At 40.8% G+C, this 15,652-nt stretch overlaps 1 protein-coding gene across 1 annotated transcript; it reads right to left on the minus strand.

Annotated features, from left to right (window-relative positions):
* Positions 1 to 1,389: 1,389 nt before the first annotated feature.
* Positions 1,390 to 7,040, minus strand: LOC120036462 (protein krueppel-like). Its single transcript, XM_038982901.1, has 2 exons — positions 6,872 to 7,040; positions 1,390 to 2,124 (listed from the first exon to the last, which is right to left on the minus strand). Exon 2 carries the CDS (start codon positions 2,093 to 2,095, stop codon positions 1,658 to 1,660), a length of 438 nt encoding a protein of 145 aa, XP_038838829.1. The 5' UTR covers positions 2,096 to 2,124; positions 6,872 to 7,040; the 3' UTR covers positions 1,390 to 1,657.
* Between the last annotated feature and the right edge of the window lie 8,612 nt (positions 7,041 to 15,652).

The following is a 15,652-nucleotide window of genomic DNA, read 5'->3' on the forward strand; positions in this document are numbered from 1 at the left end:
TATGAGCGAGAAATGGTGGAAACTCCGTCATGAGCAAATATTTATATAATAACCATCACATCTTAGTTAACTTGGAGTCACGCGATGATATGTTGTGTGGTCCTCCCTCTACGACTTGGGAACCCATGCAGTTTATTAGGCTACATATTAAGTTATGAACTTCACAGGGTGGTGAAACTGCATGTGATGAGCTTGATGCTCCTTTCCAATACATTTTGATGGTCTTCTTCTGGTGACATGATGATCGATGCTCGGTTGCCATTTGACAAATAAAATAATATTGCTCTCATCCATAATAATCTCATCATGTAGGTAGCCTACCAACACTGTATATGTGAGCTGCTGGCTACAGTGCACGGGACAAGAGCACGTTTTCTATTTTACACAAGTTTTTAAAACCATCAGTATAGTTGAAAATGTGATGGAAACCCATTTAACTTGTATTTTTCCATTCGGCACATGGGAATTCAACAGCAAAAGTATTTTTTTGTTTCGTAAAGCCTTTGATTAGCAATAAGTCTGTCTGATAGAAACATTTCTTGTGGAAAAATGCATATATTGTTTAATGCAGATTTTAGAATATTCACATGAAAATCTGTTGCAAATTACCTGGAAACTTAGCTACTAAGGTGGATATTGATCCAACACCTGCTACTTATTCAAACCAGCCCACTGGGCACAGACATCAGTTCAACATCTAGTTTCTATTTACATTTATTTTGTTCATCAACTGAAGTGAATTCTACATGAAATCAACACAAAATGTCACCTGTCATTGCATTTAGGTTGCCAAAATGCAAGTCCATGAAACAAAAGGTGTTTTGTTGAAATGACGTGGAAACAACGTTTATTCAACCAGTGGGAGGCTTGTAAATGACCCCAGGAAAGTAAAACAAAGAACTCTTCATTGAGACAATGATAAACAGCAATCCGTGGGAGAGTTGTGGTGGATATTATAAAATAAGGATCTGCTGGAGTCCAAGTCAAACCAAGATTCTTTATTTCTGAGCTCAGAGAGAATAACAGTTACACAGCGCAGTGTAGACAGTCTGAATTCCTGAAGCATTGGGTGATGAGCACATATCTTTATAGTTTCCTGTTCCTGGGAGGGACTTTATTCATACAAGGACGCAGGTACAGCTGGTTTGCAACACAGAATGATACTCCCAAGAACAGGAGATTATAATAGGACAGTTTCACAAGGTTAGTCACATACTCAGTTATGTGGACACATACAATTAACATTTTCCATTACAGACTCTGTGAATATTTCATGTCATTAAATCATCAGTGGACCAACAATGCAAATGTAAACAATGGAACAAATGCATCACAACCAAATATGACTTGACTATCTGTAGTGCTGGAGGAATGACACACCCAGATAAACACACACAGTCAGAGTTTAAAAAAGGACCATTTAAACACATGGAATCTGATCTACTCTATATTCAAACTGACAGACTCCATATTCACTTCATGTTTTCTCGTAAAAACATACAAATATATGTTTAAGACTACTTTGTACAATTCAATATGGTAAAAACAAGTAAACACATTCTCAGTCAACAATATAAATTGGAGCACTGTGTATGTTCTCTAATGAATTTTAAGTCAATGTGATGTGAAACATGAATTTACACACGAGGAGAAGTAATTATTCTCCCGTGTGGATTCTCACATGACGTTTAAGTGACCGTGATGAGTAATATGTCTTCCCACAGTCTGAGCATTTGCAAGGGTTCTCCCCTGTGTGCAGTCTCATGTGTTCTTTCAGCTTTTCTGAATGGTTAAAACGCTTTCCGCAGTGGGAGCAGCGGTAAGGCTTCTCCCCTGTGTGTATTCGCTCATGAGATTTCATGTTTCCTAACTTGTTAAAACTCTTTCCACACTGGGCGCAATGGTGTGGCTTCGCTCCTGTGTGTATCCTCTCATGTCTTTTCAGGCTTCCTAATTTGGTAAACCTAGTTCCACACTGGGAGCAGTGGTAAGGCAACTCCCCTGTGTGTATTCGCTCATGAGCTTTCAGGCTTCCTAACTGGTTAAAACTCTTTCCACATTGGGAGCAGAGGTGTCGTCTTGCTGGTTTGGACATCTTTGGTTCCTCGAAGTTTGGTTTTCCTCCTGCCAAAGACAGTGTTTATTTAAAGAGAGACCTGAATGAAACCTCTTCATGATAATGCTGCCTTGTATGAGGTGTCATGACCGTACCGATTATCTCTCACCCCCAACTTAGGAGAGATCTAGGGGTATGAAGATGTGGGGGGTTTTTGACCCCTCACACCCATTGTAAATCTTAGGCAACAGACAAAATTATTTTGTCCTCTCACTATGGAGAACCGGCCTCAGAACATTAAACATGGAATAAATGGACTTTGGAACAATGGTTTCCGTCAGCCACAATGGTGGTAATGACGATAGATGGAATATGAAAATTTGTCATTTTTGTTTTGTTATTAAAGGTTAATAACCTTTTGTCAATAGGGGGAGCTGTTAGCACTTTTTTTTTTTTTCATTGCCAAATTAAACTGCCTAGTACTCAATTCTTGCTCGTACAATATGCATATTATTGTTATTATTGGATAGAAAACACTCTAGTTTCTATAGCCGTTTGAATTATGTCTCTGAGTGAAACAGAACTCATTCTACAGCACTTTTCCTGAGAGGGAGTGAGATTTCAGTAATTTTGGCCTCTGGTCCCAGGTCAGTTTTAAAGTCCCTGTAAATCCTATGAGGATACAAACACTGCCCATGCCAACCTCTAGATGTCAGTAAGAGGTGACAATTTGAATGGAGTCGATTGCGCAATCAGGGCCCGTATAAAAGACCAAAGACCGGAAGTAGCGTTCTTTTCCTGCTGCGCCTTGCGCACGATGGACGTCGGACTTGCTCTCTTTCCAAGCGTTGGTTTAGCCACTTATATATCGCCGGTCATGTTTTTACTCGTTATAGGTGTTAAAAACATCATAAGGTAGTTAATTTAAACCGTTTTATAGCAATTTATATCCGTTTAGTGCGATTTTGAGGCATTTCTATGTGATGCTCTTTGAAGCTTTGGGCATGTTTCGGGGTCCCGGTCGAACGTTAGTGGGCATTTCGATGGACAGAGGACATCTTTCGACCAAAAGAAGATTAGACCCAAGAAAGGATACATTGCCCAAGATACTGATGGAAGAACAGCTCAAAGTAAGAACTATTTATGATGATAAATCGCTGTTCTGTTGAAAAATGTTAAACGCATATATCGCCATTTTGTTTTGTGTAGCTTCGTTCGGCGGACCCGGTATTGCACAGTAAGGATAATTTTAGAAATGTAAGTCAGCGATTGCACTAAGAACTAATTTGTCTTTCGATTCCTGTCAACCCTGTATTTTTTAGTCAAGTTTATGATTAGTTATGGATTAGACTAGATCACTCTCAAAGAGGGCGCCTGACATTTTCAGGGCAGTTTTGCTACTATTCTCATTGTATAACCACGTTTTTTTGTGGCTAAATATGCACATTTTCGAACAAACTCTATATGCATGTTGTAATATGATGTTACAGGAGTGTCATCGGAAGAATTCTGAGAAGGTTAGTGAAAAAATTAATATATTTTGGTGATGTGAACGTTATCGCTCCCTTTGCCTAGAATTCATGCTGGGGTAACGTTTGCACATGTGGTATGCTAATATAACGATTTATTGTGTTTTCGCTGTAAAACGCTTAGAAAATCTGAAATATTGTCTGAATTCACAAGTTCTGTGTCTTTCCATTGCTATGCTTTGTCTATTTTTATGAAATGTTTTATGATGAGTAAATTGGTAATACACGTTGCTCTCTGTAGTAATTCTAGTCGCTTTGGGGAGATTTGTGATGGTGGCTGCAATGGCAAACTATGATTTATACCTGAAATATGCACATTTTTCTAACAAAACCTATGCTATACAATAAATATGTTATCAGACTGTCATCTGATGAGGTTTTTTCTTGGTTAGTGGCTATTTATTTCTTTATTTGGTCGAATTGGTGATAGCTAGTGATGGAGTGGAAAAATAGTGGAGCAAAAAAAATGGTGTCTTTTGCTAACGTGGTTAGCTAATAGATTTACATATTGTGTCTTCCCTGTAAAACATTTTAAAAATCAGAAATGGTGGCTAGATTCACAAGATCTGTATCTTTCATCTGGTGTCTTGGACTTGTGATTTAATGATATTTAGATGCTACAATTTACTTGTGACGCTATGCTAGCTATGCTAGTCAGTGGGGGGTGGTGGGGGGGTGATCCCGGATCCGGGTTTCTGAGGCAGTAAAAGTTAAAGGACGACGTCATTATGAAAACATTGTAACTTTAAGAGTTTTCCTAGTATATGCTTGATGTTTATACATTGTACGTTGTGTGGGAAATGTTCAAATCAAAGAGAATGTTTTGGTAAAGATGAAATGTGAAGTTAGTTGTCTAAAATTGGATTTGAGTAAAATCTAGACCTTGCCTCATAACTTGGTAGGCCCAGAGAGAGAATACGCCCACATCTGACCCGAGGGTATAAGACATGTGAGTTAAGAATTAACATATCAGACTAAGTGACCCGAGCTGCAGCAAAGGTCTGAGTAGTCAACGAACCCAAAACACAACACGAGGTTGAAGACAAAGGAATCCTTTTCTACTCATGCTATGGATGAATAGCTGCATCTAAGCGGGTGAATTCAAGCCGGACCACCCGGTCTCAACCCCCCATCGAATCGTGGTATCTACACTGTTTTCATTCCTACGCCGTGAGCCCTGAGCTACAGGGCTGGCTGTCCTCAGAAGAACCCTTTCAGAACAAGGGTGAGGAATCAGACCACTAAGCAAAAAGGACACTGACATCGTGAGGACAACCAGAGAGTTGCACCCGAGAAGTGCGTCATTTCTTGAAGCCTAAACGGCCCACGCGGAGAGACCCACAGCGGAGACCTTCAACACGTAATTACATCATTATATTCTGACCCATAAGAGCGGCAGTTCGGGGCAAGGCTAGGGTTCAAATAAGCATAGCTGACAAATGCACCCAAATGTATATTTCTCTCGTGTACTTTCTCTTTTTCTCTCTTTTAAATCCCCATTTTGGGGAACACGCGTCAGAGTGTGTTGGCCCGTTGTACTAAGTTCTAATCAACAGCCTAGACTGTGGTTTTGTTTATGCGTATCTTCTATTATCATTTTAGCTTTCTAGTAAATAAATAGTCAACTAAAATTGGTGTGGTACGAACTCATTGGTGGGACTCGGGTTTGTGCAGATTCCTGGATTATGCGACGTTCAGAATGAGACTGTAGAGGAAATTGATTAATTAGCGACTGTTGTCAAATCGATATTCTGATATTCTTTGAGGTAATTTGGGAAATAGAAACTCAATAAAACTAATTTTCCCATGGTGCCCAGGTTAATGAGTTAATAATTGTCTGATTCATTTAATTACGCAATTATAAACCGTTAATCATTCGATGAGCAGCAGTCGTCACATTAACTAATACAACGTCACGACATATTGGCACCCCGTGGGAGGCATTGAAGATAAAACTATGGCCGCACTTTTGGGTTAATTCCATACCAATTGTGTAGCAAGATACATATATACCATTAATAGCTATAGGCAGGACTGGTGTGGGAGAAGCGTGTGTGTGTCGTTCCATTTCACCCAGATACTGATCGGGAGAGAACCACCCCTGTGGTACATCTGACGAATGTCAGTGTGTCGGAGGGTCTACTGAATGCTACGAGCTAGGGCATATGTACCAGCCGATGTAGACATTCTGAGAATAATACTAGTGGACCAACTAGTAGGTCGCTTTCAGGAGTGATCTGACTCGGTCATAAGCAATTCCTAGAGCAGAGGACATATGAGCCAGCCATTACGGAAATTTGAGTAGGTATATTAGTTTAACCGAAGCGAAGCCATTATCTTTCTACCTCTCGTATTTAGTCACGTGAAGAGTTTAGGGGTTGAACGTGAGACGTCACCTAGTAAACCCGTTCCCTTGTTGGGGGGAACTTCCCTTGCGTGTCGAAGTGGAAACCCCGCGCAAGGAAAGCTAAGCATTGCGCCAGATGCTAAGCTAACAAAGGGGAGCAGCCATTTTTGTTTTCCCCTTTGTTCATTGTGAATTCCCGCGCCGGGCGGGAATCATGTGAGATCTCAGCTTGCGCTATCAGTAACCTCTGGCGAAGAATCGGCAGTCATTTTTCATGAAATAATTCAGGTTACGCTGTAGGATATCAATCCAGTCTCAACTGATTGGATATCATTGTCTCATTCAATTTAATACATACATTAAATTGATACACTACCTTTCCAGGTTGGTTATTGGAATAATACACAAACTAATGTCTTCTAACCAATGAGACATAGTTAAACTTTTCAACGTTAATGAAGCAATACAGACCACATTGAAGTGTCTGGAGTTTAGTTTGTGTGTTCTAGAGTCTTGTAAAGATAGGGGGGTTGACTGGGACAGGCAATGTAACATCCATAATGTTTTTAGGAAAAGTTTTTGTAAAACAAGCACCTTACATCAGATCATCTTGAAACTTTCTCTCTAAAGCTAACTTTCATCAAGGTTTTATATGTTCTATTGGTTTCTCTCTTCATTGGCAGAATCCTTTTTCAGTGTTATATTCATAACATCCATATCCACCAGTCTATCTTCCTGTCAACTAACAGAACTCTGCTGGTTGTCCTGGTAACAGATACCAGTCTATCTTCCTGTCAACTAACAGAACTCTGCTGGTTGTCCTGGTAACAGATACCAGTCTATCTTCCTGTCAACTAACAGAACTCTGCTGGTTGTCCTGGTAACAGATACCAGTGGGCAGATCTATTGTATTTGTTCAAACTAAACTACAGCACTTACTTTGATGTGTCAAATCTGATCCTTTCTTCTCTCCTCCTCCTCTCACAGTTCCACTCAGCCCCGTTGTTTTCCTGCAGTCCACCAGCAGCACAGACAACCTCTTTATACCCAGCAGTGAGGCGCTACCGGGAGAAGCACGACACGAGGACTCCGGGAGGGAGGAAGGGCTAGCGTTGTCCTGGTAACCATAAAGAGGGGACACAGACACATATCATTATGGATGCTGATGTCACTGTTGTCATAAAGTGCTTTACAGAAACCCAGCCCAGACCCCAATAGAGCAAGCTGTATGCTAGACCAGACCAAGCTGTACCATCTGGTGTTCTGATCTGGAGAGACTCTTCTCTGACTCGTCAGCATCAGGATGTTGTTGAGGCTCCCCAGAGGATCCACAATAGTCATGTCTCTCTCCTGTGTGAATGAGAACATCAAACAGATAGTGAACTTACGACCGTCTATTATAATCATAGGGTCTTACAAGAGGCATTAATCTCTCTAAACAGCCTAAAATGCAAATGTTAAAGGGTCGTTACACTAAATGGGTGCCTTTTGCATCCCTTTGATATTTTAAGTATAAATTATGCTCCAACTTTGCATTTTAAAAGCCTGTTATACTAGTTACATGGATAAATTACATGGATAATTTAATAAATCTAATTTAAAAGTCCCCAAAATATATGTACCAATGGCAGATTAAAACTAACAAAGGCAGATGGCCCCTTTAACAATTCCTACAGTACTGAACAACATATTCAAGTGTAGAACTTCAGTAGAATGCCCCTTAAAATCCCCACATTAGTTAAACTAACGGCATAGTGTGTGACTCTGTTTTTAAGACAGTACTCACTGGAGTTAATCTGATATTCTGTCTCCTCCTCTTTCACTCCCAAGACGTCTTCCTCCTTCACCTTTATTGAGATAGCATCCTCTTCCTCTCTAAAAGGTTCTTCCTCTGTTTCCTCTATATCATCCTCTTCTTCTTTCACGACAATGTTCAGCCTCAGAGCTTCATTCTGCATACAGCAGACATCTTCTTTAACGGGGGATGAGTAGTTTAGTGAGCTCATGGTCTGGGATGTTAGAATTAGCGACTAGCCTAACGCTAGGCTCAGTATCAATGTTTAACAACTTTGCAAATTGAACAAGCAAATTAGGTTAAAGTTAACCAGTTGATACGTCAACAGAACTGCGTTTACAACACTGTGATTAGCTAATGTACATTAACATGGTCTAAAGCGTCAATCTTTCAGTTTTATGTTGGCTAGCAAGCTACCGAGGCGGTTGAAAGAGTAGCCGCGTTGTTGTTCCTGAAGAAGCGTCCGGTCCAGTAAATTATACGTCACACAAGAAGCATCACCTGAAAGACGCACTTCGCCATCTGCTGGCTGGAGTGGGTAACGCAGTTTGGAAACAATAGTTACTACACTTTCTGTATTGGAAAAAAACGTCATAATAATTTAACAATAAGCTGATATATTGTAAATGATGAATACATACTTCTATTCCTTTTTCACATTAGTTTTTATCTAGATGTGACGGTACTATTTCCTTAAAGCTACGCTCTTTAAGACACAAATCATCCTGTAAGGCATTTTAGGCCTTGAGACAAATGAGACATGGCTTGTGTATGTGTGCCATTCAGACGGTGAATGGGGAAAACAAAATATTTAAGTGTCTTTGAACGGGGGATGGTAGTAGGTCCCAGGCTCCGGTTTGTGTCAAGAACTGCAACGCTGCTGGGGTTTTCCAGCTCAACCATTTCCCATGTGTACCAAGAATCATCCACCACCCAAACAGTGCCGTTTAAGATGAGGCAGAACGATTTGTTTTTTATGAGCATGGCCTTAATTCTATTACAGCATATTAGATGACTGTCATTCATATTCCATTCACCCTGTTCAATGTAACAGCAATAGGTTTCGGCTACTACATGATACTAGAATTTTCCCTATACCCATCATGAGATTGCTACAACCTAGCCTATGAATGAAAGTTTAGAACGTAGGTGCACACAGGTCGAGATACGTTTTTTAGGTGACAGACAGTGACACATGGACAGACAGTCGTGAAGACATCACCAACTAATTATCATGGTCCAAACACACCAAGACAGTCGTGAAGAGGGCACGACAACAAGTTTTCCACCTCGGGAGACTGAAAAGATTTGGCATGGGTCCCCAGATCCTCAAAAAGTTCTACAGCTGCACCATCGAGAGCATCCTGACCGGTTGCATCACCGCCTGGTATGGCAACTGCTCGGCATCTGACCGTAATGCACTACAGAGGGTAGTGAACATCACTGGGGCCAAGCTTCCTGCCATCCAGGACAATTATAAAGAAAGACCCAAAAATTGTCAGTCACCCAAGTCATAGACTGTTTTCTCTGCTCCCACACGTCAAGCGGTACCGGAGCACCAAGTCTAGAACCAAAAGGCTCCTTAACAGCTTCTACCCCCAAGCCATAAGACTGCTGAACAATTAATCAAATGGCCACCCGGACTATTTACATTGACCCCACCTCCATTTGTTTTGTACACTGCTGCTACTTGCTGTTTATTATCTATGAAATGTCACTTCACCCCTACCTACATGTACAAATTACCTCGACTAACATGTACCCCCGCACATTGACTCGGTACCAGTACCCCCTGTATATAGCCTTGTTATTGTTATTTTATTGTGTTACTTTTTATTATTTTTTACTTTTGGTCATTTGCTCATTTTCTTAACTCTTCTTGAACTGTACTGTTAGTTAAGGGCTTGTAAGTAAGCAATTCACTGTAAGGTCTACACTTGTTGTATTCGGAGCATTTGACAAATAAAGTTTGATTTTATTTGACAAATTCAGGTATGTTTATCCCGTTTTTTTCTGTTTAAGAAACGTTTGTCTCTAGAGAGTTGAAAACAGCAGGTCTGGGACAGGTAGTACCTCCGGTGAACAGGTCAGGGTTCCATAGCCGCAGGCAGAACAGTTGAAACTGGAGCAGCAGCACGGCCAGCTGGACTGGGGACAGCAAGGAGTCATCATGCCAGGTAGTCCGGAGGCATGGTCCTAGGGCTCAGGTCCTCCGAGAGAGAGAAAGAAAGAAAGAAAGATAGAAAGAAAGAGAGAATTCGAGAGAGCATACTTAAATTCACACAGGACACCGGATAAGACAGGAGAAATACTCCAGATATAACAGACTGACCCCAGCCCCCCGACACATAAACTACTGCAGCATAAATACTGGAGGCTGAGACAGGAGGGGTCAGGAGACACTGTGGCCCCATCCGATGATACCCCCGGACAGGGCCAAATAGGCAGGATATAACCCCACCCACTTTGCCAAAGCACAGCCCCCACACCACTAGAGGGATATCTTCAACCACCAACTTACCATCCTGAGACAAGGCCGAGTATAGCCCACAAAGATCTTCGCCATGGCACAACCCAATGGGGGGTGCCAACCCATGAATACGGCTGCACAGTATTGTCTCTTCTCGATGGCGGTTATGATATCGTTTAGTACCTTGAGCGGGGTTGAGGTGCACCCATGACCAGCTCGGAAACCACATTGCACAGCGGAGAAGGTTCATGCTGAAAGAGCTCTGATAGGTTGGAGGATGTCCTCCGGAAGTTGTCATAATTACTGTTTAAGTCTATGGAAGCCTTGAGAACCATGAGCCTCCTAGGTTTTGAATTGAAGTCAATGTACCCAGAGGAGGACGCAAAATAGTATGTTTTATTCAATTATTTTTTTATTCAATTATTTGGTGATGTGATTATATTTAGTATAGTTTTATCCAAAAATGATTTTTTTTAAATGTTTTACCAATTTATTTTCTTCTGAAACTCACTGAAAATCCCTTCCCACAATTATGTCATGTTGGCTCGATGTCCTTTGGGTACAGTGGAGGCTTCTCAGAGGAGGAAGGGGAAGACCATCCTTCTCTGAGGAGCCTTCACTGCACCCAAAGGACATCCAGCCAACATGACACAATTGTGGGAAGCATTGGAGTCAACATGTGCCAGCATCCCTGTGGAAGGCTTTGGACACTTTGAAGAGTTCATGCCCCGACAAATTGAGGCTCTTCTGAGGGAAAAGGAGGAGGTTCCTAGTCCATATTAGGACGTTTATTTCTCTCCAAATGTTTGGTATGATCAGTGTATATATATATAAAGAAAATATTGCATGACCAAAAGCACAATTCTATTTTTGTAAAAATGAGACAAGTGTACGAGCATATGTGTGTTCTCTCATGAACTTTAAGTAGCCTATATTTGATGTGACATACTCCTTTCGAGACAGGATTGTGTCACGGCATAGATCTGGGGAAGTGGACCAAAACATTTCTGCAGCATTGAAGGTCCCCATCGTCTTAAAAGGAAGAAGTTTGAAACCACCAAAACCCTTCCTACTGCTGGCTGCCCGGCCAAACTGAACAATCGGGGGAGAAGGGCCTTGGTCAGGGAGGTGACCAAGAACCCAATGGTCACTCTGACAGAGCTCCTCTGTGGAGATGGGAGAACCTTCCAGAAGGACAACCATCTCTGCATCACTCCACCAAGCAGGACTTTATGGTAGAGTTGCCAGACGGAAGCCACTCCTCAGTAAAAGGCACATGAAAGCCAGCTTGGAGTTTGCCAAAAGGCACCTAAAGGACTATCAGACCATGAGTAACAAAATTCTCTGGTCTGATGAATGCCAAGGGTCACGTCTGGAGGAAACCTGGCACCATTGCTACGGTGAAGCATTGGGTTGGCAGCATCATGCTGTGGGGATGTTTTTCAGTGGCATGGACTGGGAGACTCATCAGGATCGAGGGAAAGATGAACGGAGCAAAATACAGAGAGATAATTTTTGAAAACTTGCTCCAGAGCACTCAGGACCTCAGACTGGGGCAAAGGTTAACCTTCCAATAGGACAACGACCCTACGCACAAAGCCAAGACAATGCAGGAGTGGCTTTGGGAGATGTCTCTGAATGTCCTTGAGGGGCCCAGCCAGAGCCCGGATTTGAACCCGATTTAACATCTCTGGAGAGACCTGAAAATAGCTTTGTAGTGACACTCCCCATCCAACCTGACAGAGTTTGAGAGGATCTGCAGAGAAGAATGGGAGAAACATGAGGCTCCTGCTGCTGCTGTCCTCAAGGGCAAATTGACAGATTTTTCACCTAGTTGTCTTTGGGATTCAAACCAGAGATCTTTCGGTTACTGGCCCAACACTAGTAACCGCTAGGCTACCTGCAGCAGGAGCCCCATGTTGACAGGAGAGCCCACCTTTATTTTTCCCTCATTATGAACATTCATATTGGTCAACAGTCAACCTATTGTGTGTATTGAACATTCATATTGGACTGTAGCAGCTAGCTAACTGGCTACCGATCAACCTATTGTGTGTATTGAACTTTCATATTAGACTGTACCAGCTAGCTATCTGGCTACCGATCAACCTATTGTGTGTATTGAATATTCATATTGGACTGTAGCAGCTAGCTAACTGGCTACCGATCAACCTATTGTGTGTATTGAACATTCATATTGGACTGTAGCAGCACAGCTAACTGGCTACTGATCAACCTATTGTGTGTATTGAACATTCATATTGGACTGTAGCAGCTAGCTAACTGGCTACTGATCAACCTATTGTGTGTATTGAACATTCATATTGGACAGCCTTACCTGTATAGTAGCACCAACACCCATCAGCCCATTCTCTTCTTGATGTCAAAGCTGCAGTGTATTGTTGGTAGTTTTTGATGAATAATAATTCAAATTGTGAAAATAGAAGTGTACAATTTATATATATATATATTTAATCAACTTTAAGATACTGTTTGCCTCTATGCAGATGTAGAAGCTGAATAGGAATATACATTATCAATAAATAGTTGATTGTTCTTTTTTCACATCATACTAAGAATACTGAGCCACAACCTGTAAATGTGACCATACTATTCCTTTAAAGCCCCTCTGTCAGATATAAATCATCAGAGTGGGAAACCAACTGACATGGAAACAATGGAGCAAATGGATCACTATCAGAGTGTATTATGACATCAGATAGAACTACTCAGACATTCCAAATATCACTTGATTATCAGAGGGGTGTATTATGACATCAGATAGAACTACTCAGACATTCTAAATATCACTTGACTATCGACTATCAGAGGTGTGTATTATGACATAAGATAGAACTACTCAGACATTCCAAATCAGGCTTCATCCATATCATGAAGGTGGACATTGATCCAACCATTTCAAAAGTAATGACCGGGCTGACGGAAACAGGATATGCCTGTACACTTTTATTAATGCAGATAGACAATTTGTTAGTTTGTTTGACATGGTGGGGTCTTTTTGTGTCAGTAAAAATGTATGAGCAAGAAATGGCGGTGGAAACTCATTTATCCACAAATATTTATATACTAACCATCACATCTTATTTAACTTGGAGTCACGTGATGATATGTTGTGTGGTCCTCCCTCTACGACTTGGGAAACCATGCAGTTTATTAGGCTACAGACAAAATAAGTTATGAACTTCACAGGGTGGTGAAACTGCATGTGATGAGCTTGATGCTCCTTTCCAATACATTTTGATGGTCTTATTCTGGTGACATGATGATTGATGCTTGGCTGCCATTTGACAAATAAAATAATATCTCTCTCATCCATAATAATCTCATCATGTAGGTAGCCTACCAACACTGTATATGTGAGATGCAGGCTACAGTGCACGGGACAAGAGCATGTTTTCTATTTTACACAAGTTTTTAAAACCCTCAGTGGAGTTGAAAATGTGATGGAAACCAATTTAACTTGTATTTTTCATTCGGTACATGGGAATTTAACAGCAAACGTTATTTTTCTTGTGCACTACGTCATAACGCAAAGCCTTTTATCCACAATAAGTCTGTTTGATGCAAACATTTCTGATGGGAAAATGTGTATATTGTTTTATGCAGATTTGAGAATATTCACATGGAAATCTGGCGCAAATTGCATATAACTTAGCTACTAAGGTGGATATTGATCCAACACCTGCCACGTATTCAAACCAGCCCACTGGGCACAGACGTGTTGAACGTCTAGTTTCTCTTTATATTTCTTTGAGTCCTCAACTAAAGTGGATTCAACATGAAATCAACACAAAATGTCACCTGTCATTGGATTTAGGTTGCCAGTTCAGTGAAAAATAAAACATACCTGATGTTCATGGCTTTTTACAAATCCAATCAGTTTTCCACATTAATCAAACATCATCACATGGATTTGTTTTGTTGAAATGACGTGGAAACAACGTTTATTCAACCAGTGGGAGGCTTGTAAATGACCGCAGGAAAGGAAAACAAAGAACTCTTCATTGAGACAATGATAAACAGCAATCCGTGGGAGAGTTGTGGTGGATATTATAAAATAAGGATCTGCTGGAGTCCAAGTCAAACCAAGATTCTTTATTTCTGAGCTCAGAGAGAATAACAGAGTTACACAGCGCAGTGTAGACAGTCTGAATTCCTGAAGCATTGGGTGATGGGCACATATCTTTATAGTTTCCTGTTCCTGGGAGGGATATTATTCATACAAAGGGCACAGGTGCAAACTGGTTTGCAACGCAGGATGATACTCCCAGGAACAGGAGATTATAATAGGTCAGTTTCACAAGGTTAGTCTGTGGTGGTTAATTTCTGTATTACCAAATGAGGAGAGACAAACTTCACACACTAATCAGAGTTATACTTTAAAACTTCACACACCAATCAGAGTTATACTTAAACTACATCTTTAATAATAAGATTTTTGCAATGACTTTCAACAATTCACTATTTCTAATGAACCGTTGAGAGTGGCAACACAATGGCTACTGAGATCTTTTATAGCAAAGATCCACCCCCTAGCCGACATAACAAACCACAGATATTAGGAACAGTTCACAAAGTGAGATTTTATAATGAGAAAGGAGTATCCCGTAGCCAGATAGCATTCGCTATAAATTATCGTTCAGTTTGGTCCCTAAAACGAGGTTCTAATCTCGTTCCTGGTACTTCATAGCACAAAAACACCAACTCATCCAATGGCATAACTCAATTGTCAACTCTAGATACTCCTATCTCAAGTAAAACCCCTTGACCCCACTCCTGGACAAGCTCACTGAGGGGAGTGAGCCTCTAGGTCATACACTATCCCAGGATAAGTGCAACATCAGAGAGGACATACAATGGTTCCAGACACTGCCATACACCTAATTATCTATGTTACCCAACTAATTCTGATTCATCCACCACAAGTCACATACTCAGATATGTGGACACATACAATTAACATTTTGCATTACAGAGTCTGTGAACATTTTCATTTCATTAAATCATCAGTGGGCCAACATTGCAAATGTAAACAACGGAACAAATGCATCACATCCAAATATCACTTGAGTATCTGCAGTGCTGGAGGAATGACACACAGATAAACACACATACAGTGTCAGAGTTTAAAAAAGGACCATTTAAAACAGATGGAATCTGACCTACTCTATATTCAAACTCCATATTCAATTCATGTTTTCTAATAAAAACATACAAATATATGTTTTAGTATACTTTGTACAATTCAAGTTCATATAGTAGAAACAGGTAATCATTATCAGTCAACAATATAAGACAGCAAGTCCCCTGTGTGTATTCTCTCATGCCATTTCAGCTCCCCCAGGTGGTTGAAACACTTTCCACATTGAGAGAAATGGTTTTTCAGGTTCCCTAAATCGTTAAAACTCTTTCCGCACTGGGAGCAGTGGTAAGG

The sequence above is a fragment of the Salvelinus namaycush genome, unplaced genomic scaffold (genome assembly GCF_016432855.1).
Source record: "Salvelinus namaycush isolate Seneca unplaced genomic scaffold, SaNama_1.0 Scaffold134, whole genome shotgun sequence".
In the NCBI taxonomy this organism is placed as follows: domain Eukaryota; kingdom Metazoa; phylum Chordata; class Actinopteri; order Salmoniformes; family Salmonidae; genus Salvelinus; species Salvelinus namaycush.

Bases quoted from the DNA above. Each gene is read 5' to 3' on its own strand.
- LOC120036462 (XM_038982901.1), bottom strand. From the start codon at position 2,095: ATGTCCAAACCAGCAAGACGACACCTCTGCTCCCAATGTGGAAAGAGT.